This window comes from Choloepus didactylus, chromosome 10, assembly GCF_015220235.1.
Source record: "Choloepus didactylus isolate mChoDid1 chromosome 10, mChoDid1.pri, whole genome shotgun sequence".
Classification (NCBI taxonomy): Eukaryota; Metazoa; Chordata; class Mammalia; order Pilosa; family Megalonychidae; genus Choloepus; species Choloepus didactylus.
Window position 1 is genome coordinate 34,098,996 of NC_051316.1, and position 17,566 is coordinate 34,116,561.

Genomic DNA, 17,566 nt, shown 5'->3' on the forward strand with positions numbered 1-17,566 from the left:
TACCCCTTCCCACACCCGCTGCTGATTGTCTTGAGACCAGAGGAGCAGAGGGGAGCCAAAAGGAGAAAAAAACCTCATTCCTTGCAGCCATCTCCCCAGAGGGCAGGAGACACTCCTGCCCGGGCCAGACCCACAGCCCAGAGTCACACCAAGAAACCCAGTGTGACGGGGAATCTTTCCTTCAGCACTACACACAAGCCACAATATCAGCCATGGCAGTGGTCTTTAATACACCCATGGCTGATTCTCCCAGAGCTGGGAGGGAGGAGCTGTGCGAAAAGGGGGAAGTTAATGTGTCCCATTCAACCATCTTTGAAGTGGGCTAGGAGCGCCCCTTCACGGCCCAGTGATCCAGGGCTTCCCTGGAGGGCTGGCGCAGACTAGTGACGTGGCGCAGCCCTCCCTCAGCTGAGGTCCTGGAAGGGCAGAGCTGGGAAGGGGGAACTGCTCGGAAATCCCAGAGAACCTATGCCAGTACCAAGAACTTGTGGGTCAGCAGCAGAGAACAGCCTTAAATCTCCGGGAACACCTGGGAGGTTTGATTACTAAAGCTGCCCTGCCTGCCGAACCACCCAGACACATGCCTCACATTCATGGCAGACAGCACCAGCAACACACCCAAACTTGGTGCACCAATTGGACCCCACAATAATCAGACCCCCACACACCACAAAGACAAAGTGGGGGAGAACTGACTTGAGGGGAATAGGTGACTCATGGACTCCATCTGCTGGTTAGTTAGAGAAAGTGTACGCCACCAAGCTGCAGTTCTGTCAAATTAGGGATCAAGTAAAGCAAATGCCAAAAACAACAGAAAATCTTAGAGCATATGATAAAACCAAAAGATATGGAGAACCCAAACCAAAACACCCAAATCAAAAGATCAGAAGACACACAGTACTTGGCACAATTAATCAAAGAATTATAGACAGGCAACAAGAGCATGGCTCAGGATATAAAGGACATGAAGAAGAGCATGGCACAGGGTATAAAAGACATAAAGAAGACCCTAGAAAAGCATAAAGAAGAAATTGCAAGAGTAAATAAAAAATAGAATATCTTATGGAAATTAAAGAAACTGTAGGCCAAATTAAAAAGACTCTGGATACTCACAATACAAGATTAGAGGAAGCTGAAAAACAACTCAGCCTCCTCGAGGACCACAGAACAGAAAATGAAAGAACAAAAGAAAGAATGGGGAAAAAAATCAGAAAAATCAAAATGGATCTCAGGGATACAATAAATAAAATAAAATGTCCAAATTTAAGACTCATTGGTGTCCCAGACGGGCAAGAGAAGGTTAAAGGTCTAGAAAGAGTATTCAAAGAAATTGTTGGGAAGATTTCCCAAACCTTCTACACAATATAAATACACAAAGCATAAATGCCCAGTGAACTCCAAACAGAATAAATCCAAATAAACCCACTACAAGACATATTCCGATCAGACTGTCAAATACTGAAGAGAAGGAGCAAGTTCAGAAAGCAGCAAGAGAAAAGCGATTCACCACATACAAAGGAAACAACATAAGACTAAGTAATGACTACTCAGCAGCCACCTTGGAGGTGAGAAGACAGTGGCATGACATCTTTAAAATTCTGAGAAAAATTTCCAAACAAGAATACTTTATCCAGCAAAGCTCTCCATCAAATTTGAGGGAGAGCTTAAATTTTTCACAGACAAACAACAACTCAGCTGAGAGATTTTGCTAATAAAAGACCTGCCCTACTTCAGATACTAAAGGAAGCCCTACCGACAGAGAAACAAAGTAAGGAGAGAGAGACACAGAAAATTTTAACAGACATATATAGAATATTATATCCCAGGTCACCGAGACACACATTCTTCTCTAGTGATCACAGACCTTTCTCCAGAATGGACCATATGCTGGGGCATAAAAACAAGCCTCAATAAATTAAAAAAAAAAAATGAATTTGTTCAAAGCACATTCTCTGACCACAATGGAATACAAATAGAAGTCAATAACCATCAGAGACTTGGAGAATTCACAAACACCTGGAGGATAAAAATGAGGGGGAGATGAAAACATTCTCAGATAATCAAAAGCTGAGGGACTTCATCGCCAGTAATCAGTCCTACAAGAAATGCTAAAGGAAGCTGAGCAGGCTGAAAGGAAGGGACACTAAACAATTGACTGAAACTGCATGAAGAAATAAAGATTTCCAGTAAAGATCACATGGTAAATATAAATACCAATACTATTGCATTTTTGATTTATAACTCCACTATTTACTTCCTACAGGATCTAAAATACATAAACTGTAATGATAAATCAGTGGTTTGGGACTCAATGTAAAACATGTAATTTTTTACAAGAACTACATAAAGGTGGGGGAATGAGGGAGTATAGGAACATAGTTTATGTGTCATATTGAAGTTAAGTTGGTATCAAAGAAACACAAGATTGTTATAGATTTAAGATGTTAAATTTAAGCCCCACAGTAAACACAAAGAAAGTACTAGAGAATATGACCATAGAGATGAAATATATAGCAGGGGTTCCAAGAAGTGGGGGAAGGGGCAATGGGGAGTTAAAAAATGAGAGTAGGGTCTCTGTTTGGGGTAAAGGGAAACTTCTAGAAATGGATGGTGGGAAGGTGATAGCATTGCAACATTCTAAATGTGATTAATCCCACTAATGGAATGCTAGGGAGGGGGTGGAATGGGAAGATTTAGGCTATATATGTTTCCACAATAAAAAAAAAAAAAATCTAAATAGATGACAGTTAAATGCCAAGGATGATCCTGGATGGGATCTGAGGATGGAGGAGAGGAGGCTCAAAGGGACACAGATGGGACATACATACACACAAAAAAAGGAAATATAGAATGTAAGCTTTGTATCAATGTAGAATTTCTGGAACTTCTTAGCTGTGCTTAATGGGATTGCATAAAAGAATGTTCTTGTCCCTGGGAAAGGTATATGTGAATTATATTGTTTGTTCAAAGATATGTACAGCTTGCTCACATATGTTCAGAGAACAGAGCAATAGATGATGAATGATAGATAGGGAGGGAGGGAGGGAGGGAGGAAAAGAAAGAAATGGTGGTATGACAGGATGTTAAATGTGGTGGATCGGAGTATCGAGGGAAGGGGGTCGGGGTATGATGGAGTTCTATGTATGGGGTTTGTACTGTTTTTGCAAGTCTTCCTGTAAAACTGAATTTATTTCAAAATAAAATCTAGTAAATTAAAAAAAAAAAAAAGAGAGACAGTGTCATAAAACTCCTAGAAGATAATGTAGGAAAACATCTTCAAGACCTTGTATTAGGTGGCCACTTCCTAGACTTTACACCCAAAGCACAAGCAACAAAAGAAAAAATAGATAAATGGGACCTCCTCAAACATAAAAGCTTCTGTACCTCACATGAATTTTTCAAAAAGGTGAAGAGGCAGGCAACTCAATGGGAAGAAATATTTTGAAACCACATATCTGAGAAAAGACTGGTATCTTGCATATATAAAGAAATCCTACAACTCAACAACAATAGTACAAACAGCCCAATTATAAAATGGGCAAAAGATATGAAAAGACTGTTCTCTGGAGAGGAAATACAAACAGCCAAAACACACATGAAAAAATGTTCAGCTTCACTAGCTATTAGGGAGATACAAATTAAGACCACAATGAGATATCATCTCACACCAATTAGACTGGCTGCCTTTAAACAAACAGGAAACTACAAATGCTGGAGAGGATGTGGAGAAACTGGAACTCTTATTCATTGTTGGTGGGACTACATAATGGTTCAGCCACTCTGGAAGACAGTCTGGTGGTTCCTTAAAAAACTAGATATACAGACCCTTCCATCCAGCAATTGCACTTCTTGGTACATACCTGGAAGATTTGAAAGCAGTGACATGAACAGATATCTGCACACCAATGTTCATAGCAGCAATATTCACAATTGCCAAGAGATGGAAACAACCCAAATGTCCTTCAACAGATGTGTGGATAAACAAAATATGGTATATACACACGATGGAATACTACGCGGCAGTAAGGAAGATGTCGTGAAACATATGACAACATAGACATAATGCTGAGCAAAATAAGCCAGGCACAAAAAGAGAAATATTGTATATTACCACTAATGTGAACAGTGAGAAAAATGTAAAATAAATGGTTTATATTGTAGAATGTAGGGGACCTAGTGATAGACAGCAGATAGTGAAGGGGGAGTGATAATCGAATAACAACAGATAAGTTATGGAGGGTAAACTTAATGTTCTGGGAATACTCAGGAATATTTATAGCAGCTCTATCCTTAACAGCCAAAAAATGGAAACAACCCAGATGTCAGACTATGGTTTGTTAATTTCTCCAGAGTATGGTAGGAACAAGTCGGCAGAAATGTAGTTATTTTGGGTTATTTGTTTTTCTTATTCCTTTGTTGGGTTATAGTCTGTTTATTTTCTTGGGGTAGGGTAGGAACATGTTTGAAACAATGTAGTTATTTTAGGTTATTTGTTTTTTCTTATTCCTTGGTTTCAGTTTTGTTTGAAATTTTTTTATTGTTTGTTTTTCTAATTTTTTGATAAGGTTTAAAAATCAATGAATGAGCTTGAAAAAAATGAACAAAGGGAGGAGGAGGGGAATGGAATGTTTTATACACCCTTTTTTATTCTTATTTTTATTTTATTTTTAGAGTAATGAAAATGTTCAAAGATTGATTGTAGTGATCAATGCACAACTAGGAACAACTGACTGTACACTTTGAAGGATTGTATGTTATGTGAATATATCTCAATAAATTTGCATTTAAAAAAAGAAAGTGAAAAGGCAACCTATAAAAATGGGAGAAAATATTTGGAAATCCTATATCTGATAAGGGTTTAATCTCTAGAATATATAAAGATACAGTTTGACAGTTTCTTTAAAAACTAAATCTACTACTACCATATGACTCAAAATTGTACTTCTAGGCATTTATCCAAGAAAAATGAAGATTTATACTTATGCAAAAACCTGTACATGAATGTTTATAGCAGCTCTATCCCTAACAGCCAAAAACTGGAAACAACCCAGATGTCAAACTAAACTGTGGTACATACATGCCACGGAATAATACTCAGTGAGAAAAAAAAGAATGAACTATTGATAGATGCAACAACCTGGGAGTGAATCACCAGGGAATTAAGATCAGTACCAAAAAAAAAAAAAAAAAAGAAAAGAAAAAATCCCAAAACATAACATACCATGACTCCACTTATATAACATTCCTGAAATGTCAAAATTATAGAAATTACAGAGGCTTCCAGGAGTTAAGGAAAAGATTGGTTCAGGAGGTAAGAGGGTGTGTCTATAAAAGGGCAGCATGAGGGATCCTTATAGTGATGGAAATGTTCTGTATCTTGACTGTAACATTGTCAGTACCCTATTTGTGGAATTATACTACGGTATATCTCTTTTCCTTCCTTTCCCCTCCTGAAAAATTCAATGACCAGTTACGCAGGCCACGCTAAATGGACATCCATACCAATGGGACTTGAGCAAAGAGGTGTTGCACTGTCCCACAGTGGAGTATCAGAGCCCAAGCAGAGGGGGGTGGCCTAGAAGTGTTCCCTGGGGCAGGGTGTTGGTATCACGTAGGCTAAGAAGGGTGTCCACACACCAGAGCTTCCAGGCACTGATGGGTAGAAGAGGATGTCCACACATGGAAAGGGACAGTAGTGGTGATGAAAGATTTTTTACATATAAGAGGGTTGACTAAGTAAATATGTTAAGGAAAATGGTAAAAAGATTTCTCACCATTGGAGAAAGAAGTTATAAACATAGAAAGGGGGAAAACTAGAATGAACCCTGGTGTTGGTCTGCAGCTGGAGGTATTGTTGTGAACTCATGGTTTTCAACAAACATAAAAAGAGAAATAAATTCAGATGTAAACATGCAAATGTGTACATATACACATTTATTTCCTCTCTCCCTCTCTCTCTCCCTCTCTCTCTCTCTCTCTCTCTCTCTCTCTCTCTCACACACACACACACACACACACACACACACACACACACACACACAGACTCCCTATTCTGTCCATTGATTTGGCCTAGGAGCAACATCACCATAATAATAATAAGCACAACTAGCACTCTGCTTGGCTTCTAAATACCATTCTCCATTAAAGGAACCAGGGCTACTTGGAGAAATGACTAAATCAAGGGTTGGTGCAAGGAAAGGATAATATGAACCTGAAACATCTTTCTGTGCCAGAAAAGTGCTAAGGATATATCAAAAGAACACAAAGTCAGATAGAAGGGACTGGCTAAATCTGTGCCAATTTGGACACCAAAATAAATACTGATAGTAACAAATTATAATCAATTGAATTAAATAGGACACCATTAGTCCATACTGACATAAATAGTAAGCAGCAAGTAATTAATAGATGACAGATAGATATAAAATGAGATATTTAACTTTACAGGGAATGTTTTAATTTTGACTCAGAAAATAGAAATACATACTACCAGTTTAACTTAAAATTAATTTTTAAAATATAGCTAAGCACCTGAAGGAGTTTACAGTCTATTTGAGGAGTGTAGTAGACTGTGAGAACTCTAGGATTTCTGTGCCCAGCATATTTTCCCATCCCATTCACAGAATGACTGACTAGCTACGGAGGAAATAAAGGTGTCTAAGTGATACTAACTGATATTTGGACTGTAAGAGGAAAAGCAGATTGGTGGCAAAGGAAGACAATGGGTCAAGTTTCGAAGATTTTAGATTGAGGGTGTTTAGTGATTGGCTTTATTGGCTTGAACTCAGAGGAGGAATCAGCACTGAAATAGGTAACCACACGAGTGGATAACTCATCTGAAAAGGCTGGAGAAAGATAAAAGCAGCAAGCCAAGGGCAGATTCCTGAGTTAGAAAACAATCAAATATTTAGGAAAAGCGTTATGCTGTTTGGAATAGGATAAGCAAGTACAATTATGAACAAACATGTGAAGCAAAGTATCAAAATATCAAAAAATTAGAAATTACCCAAATGTCAACAAAAAGTAGAATATTCTACCACTTAAATAGAATGTTATCATAAAAATTATTAAAGTTCACAATAACATAAAAATGTTTATGATAGAATGTGTTTTTCTTTTTAAGAAACTACTCATTATTTAAACAATGTAAAAAATAAGCATAAAAAATAAAAAACAAAAATTAAGCCTAGCAAAATCTGGAAAGAAATAAATCAAAATGTAATAGTCATCGTTTTGAGAGTGGGACTCTCTAGGGTTCTTCCTTCTACTTTTTCATATCTTTCAAATTTGCTATATTATACTTTCTAACGAGAGAAAAACATCACAAAAAGAACTCTCTTCCATCTCTTGTAAAGACAAATTATGGCTAGTTCCAATCTAACAGGTAACAGGACAAATTGTAGGCCCTCAATAAACACATGAATATATCGATATCTGAGAAATTGAAGGCAATTACCTGAGATGTTCTGCCCATAAAAAACCTGCAGTCCTGTCTGCTGGAGAGCTTCGTGTCCGCTGTCCTGGATCTTGCAGGCGGCGGCAAATGGTTCTGCCTCTGCCCTCTGGAGTAGACCTCATCTCCACCCACTGACGCTATTAACAGGCCTTTCCCGGGAGTTACCAGGAACCATTCTCAGACTCTCTCCTGGGTTCCAGGGAGATGAACTCAAGGTTGCCTCTAGATGGCTCCTCTGGAAACAACTCCAAGGGGACTTAGCAACCTTCTACATACTGGTTTTGCACAGTTTGAGATAGCGATTTCTTCGTTTAGTGAGTGGTCTGGCGCTTTGAAGTCTCAAAACCCAGGGTACTGGGTTCACCTGGGGCTGGCAAAATCCCTGTGATAACAGAATCAGAATTCCGGCCCATTCCTTAAACAGGCCCTTAATACTTAACAAAGCTCTTGTTCATTCAAGTTCTCAGGGCCAACCCAATCAGTAGATATCATCAGTCTCTCCCCACAAAATAGATGAGATCTGAGACGTAGATAAGCTACCTGTGCAGGGCAGGAAGGCAGTGCAAGCTGAAGCCTTAAAACAGTCGTCAACATTATTATAGTTACTACTATTATCACCCACGAATTTGAGCCCCCTTGAATGCCTGCAGAGGAGGGGCCCATCTCCAGCAGTCCCAGCTCCGAAGCCAGATCTGAGCACCGTCTGAGGTCTGGGCCCCGTAGAGGGGGTGGAGGGTGGAGCCCCAAGGTGAAGGGACCGCAGAAGCCTTCAGGAGGGGCAGAACAGACATAACTCAGGCATCCAAAAACCTTTGCCAGCGCTGTCTTGGAGACAAATCTCAATTTTTGTCTTCCAGAAGCGGTGACATAATCCAGAGGCCTGAAAGGAAGCCTTTTGCCACTGACGCCACCACGGAGCCAAACAGTAGCGCCCTCAGTCCCAACCCCTGGACGTGGATGCGCCGCTGTAGCGCCGCCCCCCAGAGCACGCTGGGCGGGGCCTCCCCTACGGAAATCCCGCCCATCATCCTTTGTGCCTCCGGAAGTCTCAGAGCACCAACTAGATGCTAATCAGATGATGGGCACAGAAAAGTGGACGAAATAGACATGGTCTCTGTCTTCAGAGAAGGTAGATAATTAAGACAAATGTTACAACAGGGTGCTAAAAGTGCTATTAATTGGGAAGCAAGGACAGCTCCTACCTCAGGAGGTTGAAGGCGTCCCAGGGAAACCTCTTTTAAAATAGTAGAAAAGATAGCGGAAAGGAGGGATAGGTGTTTACCGTTTGTTTTTTGCGTTTTGTTTTTTTTCTTTGAAGTTTTATGATTGAAAAGTTCCCTTTTGATGGCTTCCAATGTCTCTGTGAAGTGGTGGTCCAGTACATATGCTCAACAGGTGAGAGGGCAGAGTTGTTTTAGGAAACTGAAAAAAGCTTTGAGTAGATGGGAGAAAGAATTGACTAAGGAAAGAATCCATAAGCTCCACCAGGAAAGGGAACTTCGTTTGTTTCTTCCACCACTGTGTCCCAAATTCTGGAAGAATCAGAGCACAAAATAAGCCCTAGAGGAATGAATGGATTTTTTTCAGGCAATATTGGAGCTGACCATTACTTGTGGACCATGAATTGATGGTGGCACCAGTATATTTAATTGTGTGGTTTTTATCCAAGAGTAATCAACCCCTTATTAAAAGTCAGCTCTAAAGAAGTAGAAAGTTGGATTTTGACAGAAAAGATGAAAGGAGAATGGGGTAGACTGTTTACAGAGTAGAACTATTTAGGTTTGTAGTTAAGGAATTGACTATGAAGTCTATCTTGGAGAAGAAGGAAATGAAGTCAAGAGATTGGCAGATGGACAGAGTGTAAATATCAGTGGCTTGTAGTTCCTGATTAAGTTGAATTGACACACTGAGGACATAGCTGGAAGGATAAAGGGATGAAGTAAAAGAGTTGAATATCAAACTTTTTTTCAGAAGGCAGAGAGTTTCTGACATTCACTTACCTTCTGGAATATTCCCTCTCTTGCCCTCTGGGAAACTATCCTCATTCTTTAATCCCAGTCTGTGTGCAAATGGAGTTGTCTTTTTCCACACACTTATTTTATGAATAGGTTTTAACTCAGATTTAGCCAAAAAGATCATTCCATGTCTCTGGCAACATGATTAATCAGAGATAGGCAAGCAATCCAACTGGAGGCAATAAGACACAATGGCACTTCTGAAGGAACTAGCGGAAGAGGAAACCCATTTTCAGCCGCACTTGAAGCTTGGAAGATGTGGCTATGTACTTGCCAGACAGACTTTCAGTGAAGCCAGTGCAGGCTATCAAGCCAAGAAATGGAAAGAAATGCAATCCTGATGGAATCTTGATGGCAGCAATTAAACCCAGCCTCATCCCTACTGTCTGAGGCCATCTTTCTTCCCACATGTTTCAGGTACCTGAAAACACAATCTCTTTTTTTGTTCAAACCAGGTGAATTGTATTTGCTATCATTTACATCCAAATGATTCCTCACAACAAAGAGGACTCTTCATCCCTGGCTCCTTCTTCTGTGCCAGTTCACTAAACATTTATTACCTTCTCTGTCCCTCAGGTTGCCCTGCTATAAAAGGGGACACCTACTTCAAAGGATTGTAAAGATTTGTACCTGAACCCTGTGATCCTGCCAAACAGCACAGGTTAAGAATTATCCATCTTTTGTGTTACTGAACAAGGCAGCTTTAACTTCTCCTTACCTTGACTAAACCTTAGGCTTCTTCCTGTCTCTAGACCCCTGACTTCCCTCTCACCTTGGCCCTTACAGAATTCAGATAGTTCAGATAGAACATACTTCTCCTGGCCTCAAGAGTGAACTCGGGAGATAACTCCATATAATTGACATACCCCATTGCTTTACCTCCCCCTCCAGTACATTCTTACAGGCTCACACCAGTCCTTAAAAACTCTTCTGCCCTCTGCTTCAGCTGAGTTGAACTCTCTTTCCCTCCCCTAGTTGGATAGCCTTCTGCTCTCTATCACAATAGCCTTCTGGTTTCTCTCTCTCCTATTGCATATAGCTTTAAATAAAATCATCTTGCCTGTTTAGCATTGTTCAGTGCAATTATTTCTTTGACGGATTAAATGGGATAATATATATAAAAACATGAATTTGTTCCATAATACTGAAATGCAGCAAGCAGTATTTAATTTTTATAAATCATGTTAAATCTGGCCCAAAGTCTCCATGTAAAGAGGTAGAAGACACCCCATATTAGGTGTTATTGTGGACCTTTTGCCTGTTTAGTTTCTTGTAGGAAAAATCCTCTGATTGTGGTTCCATCATGGTTGCCTTTGAGATGTTCATTGTCCAAGCCCATTTGACCTTTGAAAAGGCCAGTGGCTACACAGTGTCTAGGCCAAGTGTGAGCACCACAGTGTTTTATTGCAGTTTTCAAGATAATGGGCTTGATGATTAGTCATCCCAGAAACATTTCATCTCCTTAAGAAATCCTTTTGCCTCCTGGAGGACTTCCACATGGGTCCCTTCCACTACAGGGAACCCAACCTTACATTGTTTTCCTCAAGTCATCTGAGGCACTGCTACTATTAAGCAACTTTCCCTCTTTTCAACTGAGCACCTGCATCAACCCCTATCTCCTTCCTAGGAATGCCCAGTTAAATGCCATTCCCACAGGAGAGTCTGGATAGGAATGTATAACATGTGCCTCCCAACTTTTGTTTTGGGCCAGGAAATGTGAAAGCCATTAATAACTCCTAGGACTGGAAGCCTAGAGCTTCGTGGAACAAAAGCAGAAAGTTAAACTTTCTTCCCACTGGGGAGCAGCTCTTCCATTTCCTCAAGGTGCCCTTACAGGCAGGGACACCTCATTGCCAAGCTCAAAATTTGCTTTCCAGAAAGGTCAACATTCCATACTTGACAGATTGCTCTGCAACACCTTCCCAGCTCCAAGATGGTCCCAGCCAACCCAGTGTCCAGCACAGCACAGCAATCCCTATCCACAAAACCCACCAACCTCTTTTTTCAGGAAAATGTTCCTATTTATGACCCCTTTAAGAGCTGCAAGTTCCATTCTCCCTACGGCTCTACAGTATGTGACAGGGTACAGGAAGGGGAAAGGGTGAGCTGCTATCCATTTTCATTAGAGTAAGGCAAGAGGTGCATGCAGATCATGACCCATTTCCCAAAACTTCATGAGGGGAAAAAGGGGCTCTTGGGGAGGGTGACATTTATTCCTCACCAGAAGATCCAGAAGTAAGATTTCTCCCTACCTCTGTCTTTAGAGCCTAAACACACCCCCTGCATCCAATTCCAAAACTTGCTATTATATAGAGGAGGCAATGGGGATTTCGGGCTGTATTTTGCCAGAGTCCCCCATCCCACCATACAGCTGCATATACTTGAGGAAAGCAAGGGAGCAACTGAAAAGTTGAACTGAGCAAAGTTCTGGACTTAAAGGGTGTTACTCACTTTAAAAAGGCCTCAGTGTTTTTAGAATAAACTGTATTATAATAATATGATGAAAAAATAAAGTGTTCTAAACACAGGACTTATGATCAAGTTCAAATAAAGGAACCTAGGATAAAACTGGGAGGGCCACTGTCAGGCTGCCTCCGGGAGACTGGTCACCTTTTTGAAGCCAAAGGAGGCCATCGGTAAGAGCTGAATTAACACCTTCCTTTCCCTAAGGACAAGCCCCAACATTCCCAAAACCCATGCCCTGATACAGCACACACAGGAGACACCACTCTCGTATTAGAAGAAATGTTTATTGGGGAGGATCAATATTCTCGATTGTACTAAAGAAAAACTGTTCTCATCAAAGGATGTGCCGCCAAGAAAACAGAGAGGATTTCTCAACAAAGAATGACTTATTCTTGCGGGGGGAATTTTCCTCCCTGGAAATGCTGGAGACACATTTTCCTCCTGGAAAGGAGAGACCAATCTCTGAGGCTGCCTTCAGCAGTGGGGAAGACGGCCTGAGGCACCTGGCACTCTTGAGACATGCAGGTGGGGCTTGAAGGGGACTCAGGCTCCCTGAGAGCCATGGATGGGGGATAGCTCTGACACAAGAGCTGGTCCTCAAATCCCAGAACATTCTGGGGGTGTCTTTCCCTGCCTCTGATCCGTCTAACACGTGTAGGACGGCTGGAACCAGCCGACACAGACTCTTGGCTGCTAGTGTCAGTACCTGACACTTCACAGAAGGGAATTCTGTAGCTGGAAGAAGGCCCCACTTCCAACTTTGTCTGCTCCTGCAGTTCTGCCTCCTGCTGACTTAATGCTGAGGCCTGAAGTCCATGGCTACATCTGAGTTTCTCTTCTAGCATATTCCCAATGGCTGTCATGAGTTTCTGAGCTTCAGGAGTCCCACAGCTCATCAAGACAGCTTTATTTTCAACTGGGCGTAGGCGCTTCACAGAGGCCAGCATGGACTTGGCTTTTTGCAGGGAACTGCCCAGCCTTAGGCTTTTGCACTTGGAATGGAGCCACTGAAGAAATTGCCTTATCAATTTTCTGAAGCAGCTTTCAGGAGGAGACTGTTCCTTCTGTGCTAAGGACAGGGAAGACATCTTCCAAAGCATCTCCTCTGGTATCCTGCTCTGGGTAGGGTGGCTCTTCCATCTGACTTTGGATGTCCCTAATCCTGAATTCTCTCTTCCATATTCTCCTGCTTTGGGTCCTTGAAGTTTCCTTCTCTTTGCAGCTGGTGGGAAATTCTTATCCTGGCACATCCCTGAGACATGTATAGGGAACCAGGGCTGCTGCCCCTGCTCCATGCTGATTGCTCTGTCCTCCAACTGGGCACACAGCACCTTGGAAACTAAGGACTTGGAAGACAAGCTGTCTGATGTAAGGGACAGGTCAGTGGGACAATCTTGAGCCTGGCTAGGCTCCTTACGCTCAAATTTAAACTTTAACTCATTAATCAGCTGCTTTTGCAGGTATGATAGTTTGGGATCTTGGGAAACCGATATTCTTGGCAACGGGGGGCATTCAGTGATCAGAGTAGTTTCTAATTTGCTCATATCTACATTTTTCATTCGGGATTTTCCCAGCTCACTGGTTGTCCAGATGTTACTAGATTGTGATTCCAGAGCACAGAGCTCCCTAGCCTTAAATATCTCCCTAGACACATTGGCCCAGAGAAAATGTTTTAACTTTATGTCCAACATCCTTTTGTCCTGAAGCATTTCTACTCTATTACTGGAACTTACTGGCTGGTCCCTTGGCTGATATCCAGCCCTGTCTTGACTGGCAAGCAACTCTGGACTGTGTCTTTTGGCTGTTACAGTCTCACTCTGACACATGTTGTCTACGGTGCTATACGTGAAGGGCAGAAACATCTGTCTACCATCCTCAGCTGTCTGGAAGTCCTCTACAAGTTCATGATCAATATCAGAGGGTGATTGTCTCTTGGCACCCTGTCCTTTCATGCCCACAGATGAGGTAGCAGGGAGAGAATGATCCAGGATGGGGACTGAAATTGTTGTTAGCACCTCATCTCCTTGAAAAGCTTGAGTGTGTCTTCTAAAGGTCTTGGAAATCTTGGCTTTGGAGTTGACCCCAGAAATTAGAGTGGCTGAGGAAGGAAAGTTGATTTGAGGAAGTGCCCATGGTTGGGCTTTTCTCAATGCATAGAATTTTACGGATTCTAGAACCTTGAGGGGCAGTCCCCACCTCTGACTCAATTGAAATCTTAAAAGATGGTCTTCTAGCACCTCTTGGGTGTTAAGGTCAAGGAAAGAAAGCTGCAGAGTGGTAGTTGGGTGGTAGTCACCCGCAACCAATGGATCCAAATTTCTGTCTTCCATATTGATATGAGAACACTCAGGAGGAGGTGATGTATTGATGTCAGCAAGCCATGAACGACACACAGCTAAAGGGATTCTATCCTCAGTGATCTGCCAAAACTTCTTCCACAAATGACACTGTAGGATGCTCTTCCTTTTATTCTCATCTATGTAATCCCTTGAGACAGTTAATAATTCATTTCCTGAGTCCTTCCTTGAGTGGCTTATGCAGTCACTTACTGTCTCCTTCTCAAAGGCTGCACCCGGACCCTTCACTATGTACTTTTCTGAGAATTGTGATGAGTTGTCTTTGGGGCCCTCCCTCAGACTGTGCCCAAGATTCTTCCCCATGTCTTTCCTTAGATGACACTTGGATGAGACCTCCTCATGGAAACTTCCTCGTTGACTCAATTCAATCTTTGCTAGGTTGCTACTGCTCTGGCCCAGAAACTCAGAGAATTGTGGGAGCTCACGGCTGCATTTCTGCTGAGATTTTTCTGTTAATTTGCACTGAGGCTGCATTTCTAGGGACTGTTGACTCCTAGAAGCCAGGAGGGACTTGTTTGGGATTAACCTCTTTGGAACATTGAACTCCAGTTCTTCCTGGGGTTTTCTACTCCTAGGAAAAGGCTGAGGAAGGATGGATGTTGGAACATAGACCTCAGAGGACTGACAGGACAGTGGAATGTTGGCAGCTGAAAGGCAAAAGGTTTCTTGAGATTGCTGGAGCACAGGGGCTAAATCCCACAAATTTTCCTGTTGTTTCTGCAACAAGTGCCATTCCAGATGAGGAATTGCAGTTGGAATGAGAGACTGTACATCATTCAGTGCCCTGTGGAAAGACACTCCACAGGACCTAATCTGGGGTGGAGAATATGATGGCAGGATTGGGATTGGGGATTGGAGGTGGACCTGGGGCTGAACCTGAGTGAGATGTAGGGGCTGTAGTTGGGCCTGGGTTGGAGGTAAGGGTAGGAGTTCTACATTGGGAAGGGGAAGGGGTTGGGTCTTGGGAAGTGGTGAGGATACTTTATCCTTCATTTGGACTGTGGGAGTCTTACAGATTCCATTGAATAAGACAAAGGGACAATCTAGCGGGGAATAACTACCAGAGACAAGGAGAGTAGCCACTAAGGACTCACTGTGCAGAGAGGGGAGACCCCAGAACAGCTGGCTATAATTCTGCAGGAAGTTTTCCCCCAAAAGTTTGATATATAATAGATGTTGAGAAATGGGGAGCTGTTCTGGTTTGCCTTCAGTGTTCCAGCCAGTTTGGGGGGCTTTGGTGTACTGCTCATCAGCACATGGCTGCAGTGAATTCTTTGAAGACGTCAGTTCATATTCTGACCACATTTGATTTGGAAATCGTCCCTGATCCTTTTCTTTCTTCTCCAAAATCATAGGGCCAAGGAAAGACATGTCACTGGCCTCTACATGCTTGGTTGCAGAGTCTCCCCAGAGACAGGCCTGTGATAGATGGAGGGCAACATGCTTTTGTTGAAAATCAGAGGGTGTTAATGTGGGGAGAGACAAGTTCTTGGCATGAGCTTGCCAACGGGGGAATTCTGGAATAGACAGGCTCGAAGGGTCAGCGCCTGTGATTGTTGAGCAATAGGCAGCCAACCCAGCAGGGCTATCTGGAGATGAGTTCTGTGGTACAGGCTTCAGTGAGATTGAGACTAATTGAGATTGAGTCACTGTTAAAGCACAGTCTGGTGGTGGTGAAGCAGACAGGGTTGGTGGTGCACGATTACTAGCAAATGAATCAGTGGTATTCATTGCATGGGACAAATTTGTTGCACCATTGATATCTTGAGAGAGGGTGGGGTCAAGTGCAAAGACGGTATTTAGAGACAAAGCAGTCTCTGGTTGAAGAAGATCTACTCCCTGAGTGTGATATGGCGGAAGAGGGGGAAGGCAAGTGGTTGGAGTAGAAAATAGTCCATAGGGAATTTGGAATCCAAGGGGGAAAAAGACTCTGGTGGCAAGGAGTCACCCAGTGGTGAGGGTGAAAGAAAGTCAACTAAGGGGGTCATCAGTTCTGGTGAGAGAATAGTAGAGAGAGGTGGACAAGGCTCACAACGATGGGTTGGTATTAGGTCTGCCAGAGGGTCTGCTGAGAAGGTGGAGGTTCTCAGAGAGAGCGATGACTCAGTCACGGGAGCTGTAGAAGACAAAGGAGATACAGAGGAAGCAGCTTCCTCCAGGGGCTCCCCAAACAGCAGCCAATTGACCTCAGCAGTTGCTCTATTACGCACCTCACAGAAGGGATCTGGACATAACAGTCATTGAAACCTGCCCTTATCAAGGTGCTGGCCCAGGTGGCTACAGAGATAGGAGGAACAAAGCTGCAGCCAAGACCAGAACAAACATCTGGGAGCCTGGCAGTTCTGGCAGTGGAGAAGCACGCAGAGAACACTGTCCTTTCACATTCCCCCAGTTCCTTGATCTCATGATATACCTTTTATCCCTCTCCCCAAAGCACTCCCATTTGGTTCTCTATGGATTTTCCCTCCCATACCAGCCCCCATCTTCACTGAGGTCCTGGAATTGCATAGACTTTGCTAGAAAGAGGGACAGAGGAAATAAGGGACGTGTTTAATCACCTTTGCAGAAGAGAAAGTAGATTTCTTGCCTCCTCTACATCTCTCTGGCAAGCTCTCCAACATGGGAAACCAGAAGACTGAGTTACAAAAGACTATTGAAGGCGGGCGGGGCAAGATGGCAGACTGGTGAGCTGTATGTTTTAGTTACTCCTCCAGGAAAGTAGGTAGAAAGCCAGGAACTGTGTGGACTGGACACCACAGAGCAATCTGTCTTTGGGCATACTTCATACAACACTCACGAAAATGTCGAACTGCTGAGATCAGCGAAATCTGTAAGTTTTTGCAGCCAGGGTACCCGCGCCCCTCCCTACCAGGCTCAGTCCCGTGGGAGGAGGGGCTGTCAGCTCCAGGAAGGAGAAGGGAGAACTGCAGTGGCAGCCCTTATCGGAAACTCATTCTACTGATCCAACTCCAACCATAGATAGACTGAGACCAGACACCAGAGAATCTGAGAGCAGCCAGCCCAGCAGAGAGGAGACAGGCATAGAGAAAAAAAAACAACACGATAAACTCCAAAATAAAAGCAGATGATTTTTGGAGTTCTGGTGAACACAGAAAGGGGAAGGGCGGAGCTCAGGCCTTGAGGCGCATATGCAAATCCCGAAGAAAAGCTGATCTCTCTGCCCTGTGGACCTTTCCTTAATGGCCCTGGTTGCTTTGTCTATTAGCATTTCAATAACCCATTAGATCTCTGAGGAGGGCCCTTTTTTTTTT

General features: G+C 42.7%; 1 protein-coding gene across 1 annotated transcript; it reads right to left on the reverse strand.

Annotated features, from left to right (window-relative positions):
- Nucleotides 1-322: 322 nt before the first annotated feature.
- LOC119545154 (spermatogenesis-associated protein 31D1-like) lies at nucleotides 323-16,025 on the reverse strand. Its single transcript, XM_037850743.1, has 3 exons — nucleotides 12,410-16,025; nucleotides 8,079-8,523; nucleotides 323-416 (listed from the first exon to the last, which is right to left on the reverse strand). Exons 1-3 carry the CDS (start codon nucleotides 16,023-16,025, stop codon nucleotides 323-325), a joined length of 4,155 nt encoding a protein of 1,384 aa, XP_037706671.1.
- Nucleotides 16,026-17,566: the final 1,541 nt, after the last annotated feature.

Excerpts from the sequence above, each read along its gene's own strand:
- LOC119545154 (XM_037850743.1), bottom strand. The coding sequence starts at position 16,025 with ATGAATACCACTGATTCATTTGCTAGTAATCGTGCACCACCAACCCTG. Across the intron at positions 8,524-12,409 it reads CGTCTTCCCCACTGCTGAAG|CATCTAGTTGGTGCTCTGAG; the intron begins GCAGCCTCAGAG and ends TCATCTGATTAG. Across the intron at positions 417-8,078 it reads ATTCAAGGGGGCTCAAATTC|GACCTCAGCTGAGGGAGGGC; the intron begins GTGGGTGATAAT and ends CTGCCCTTCCAG.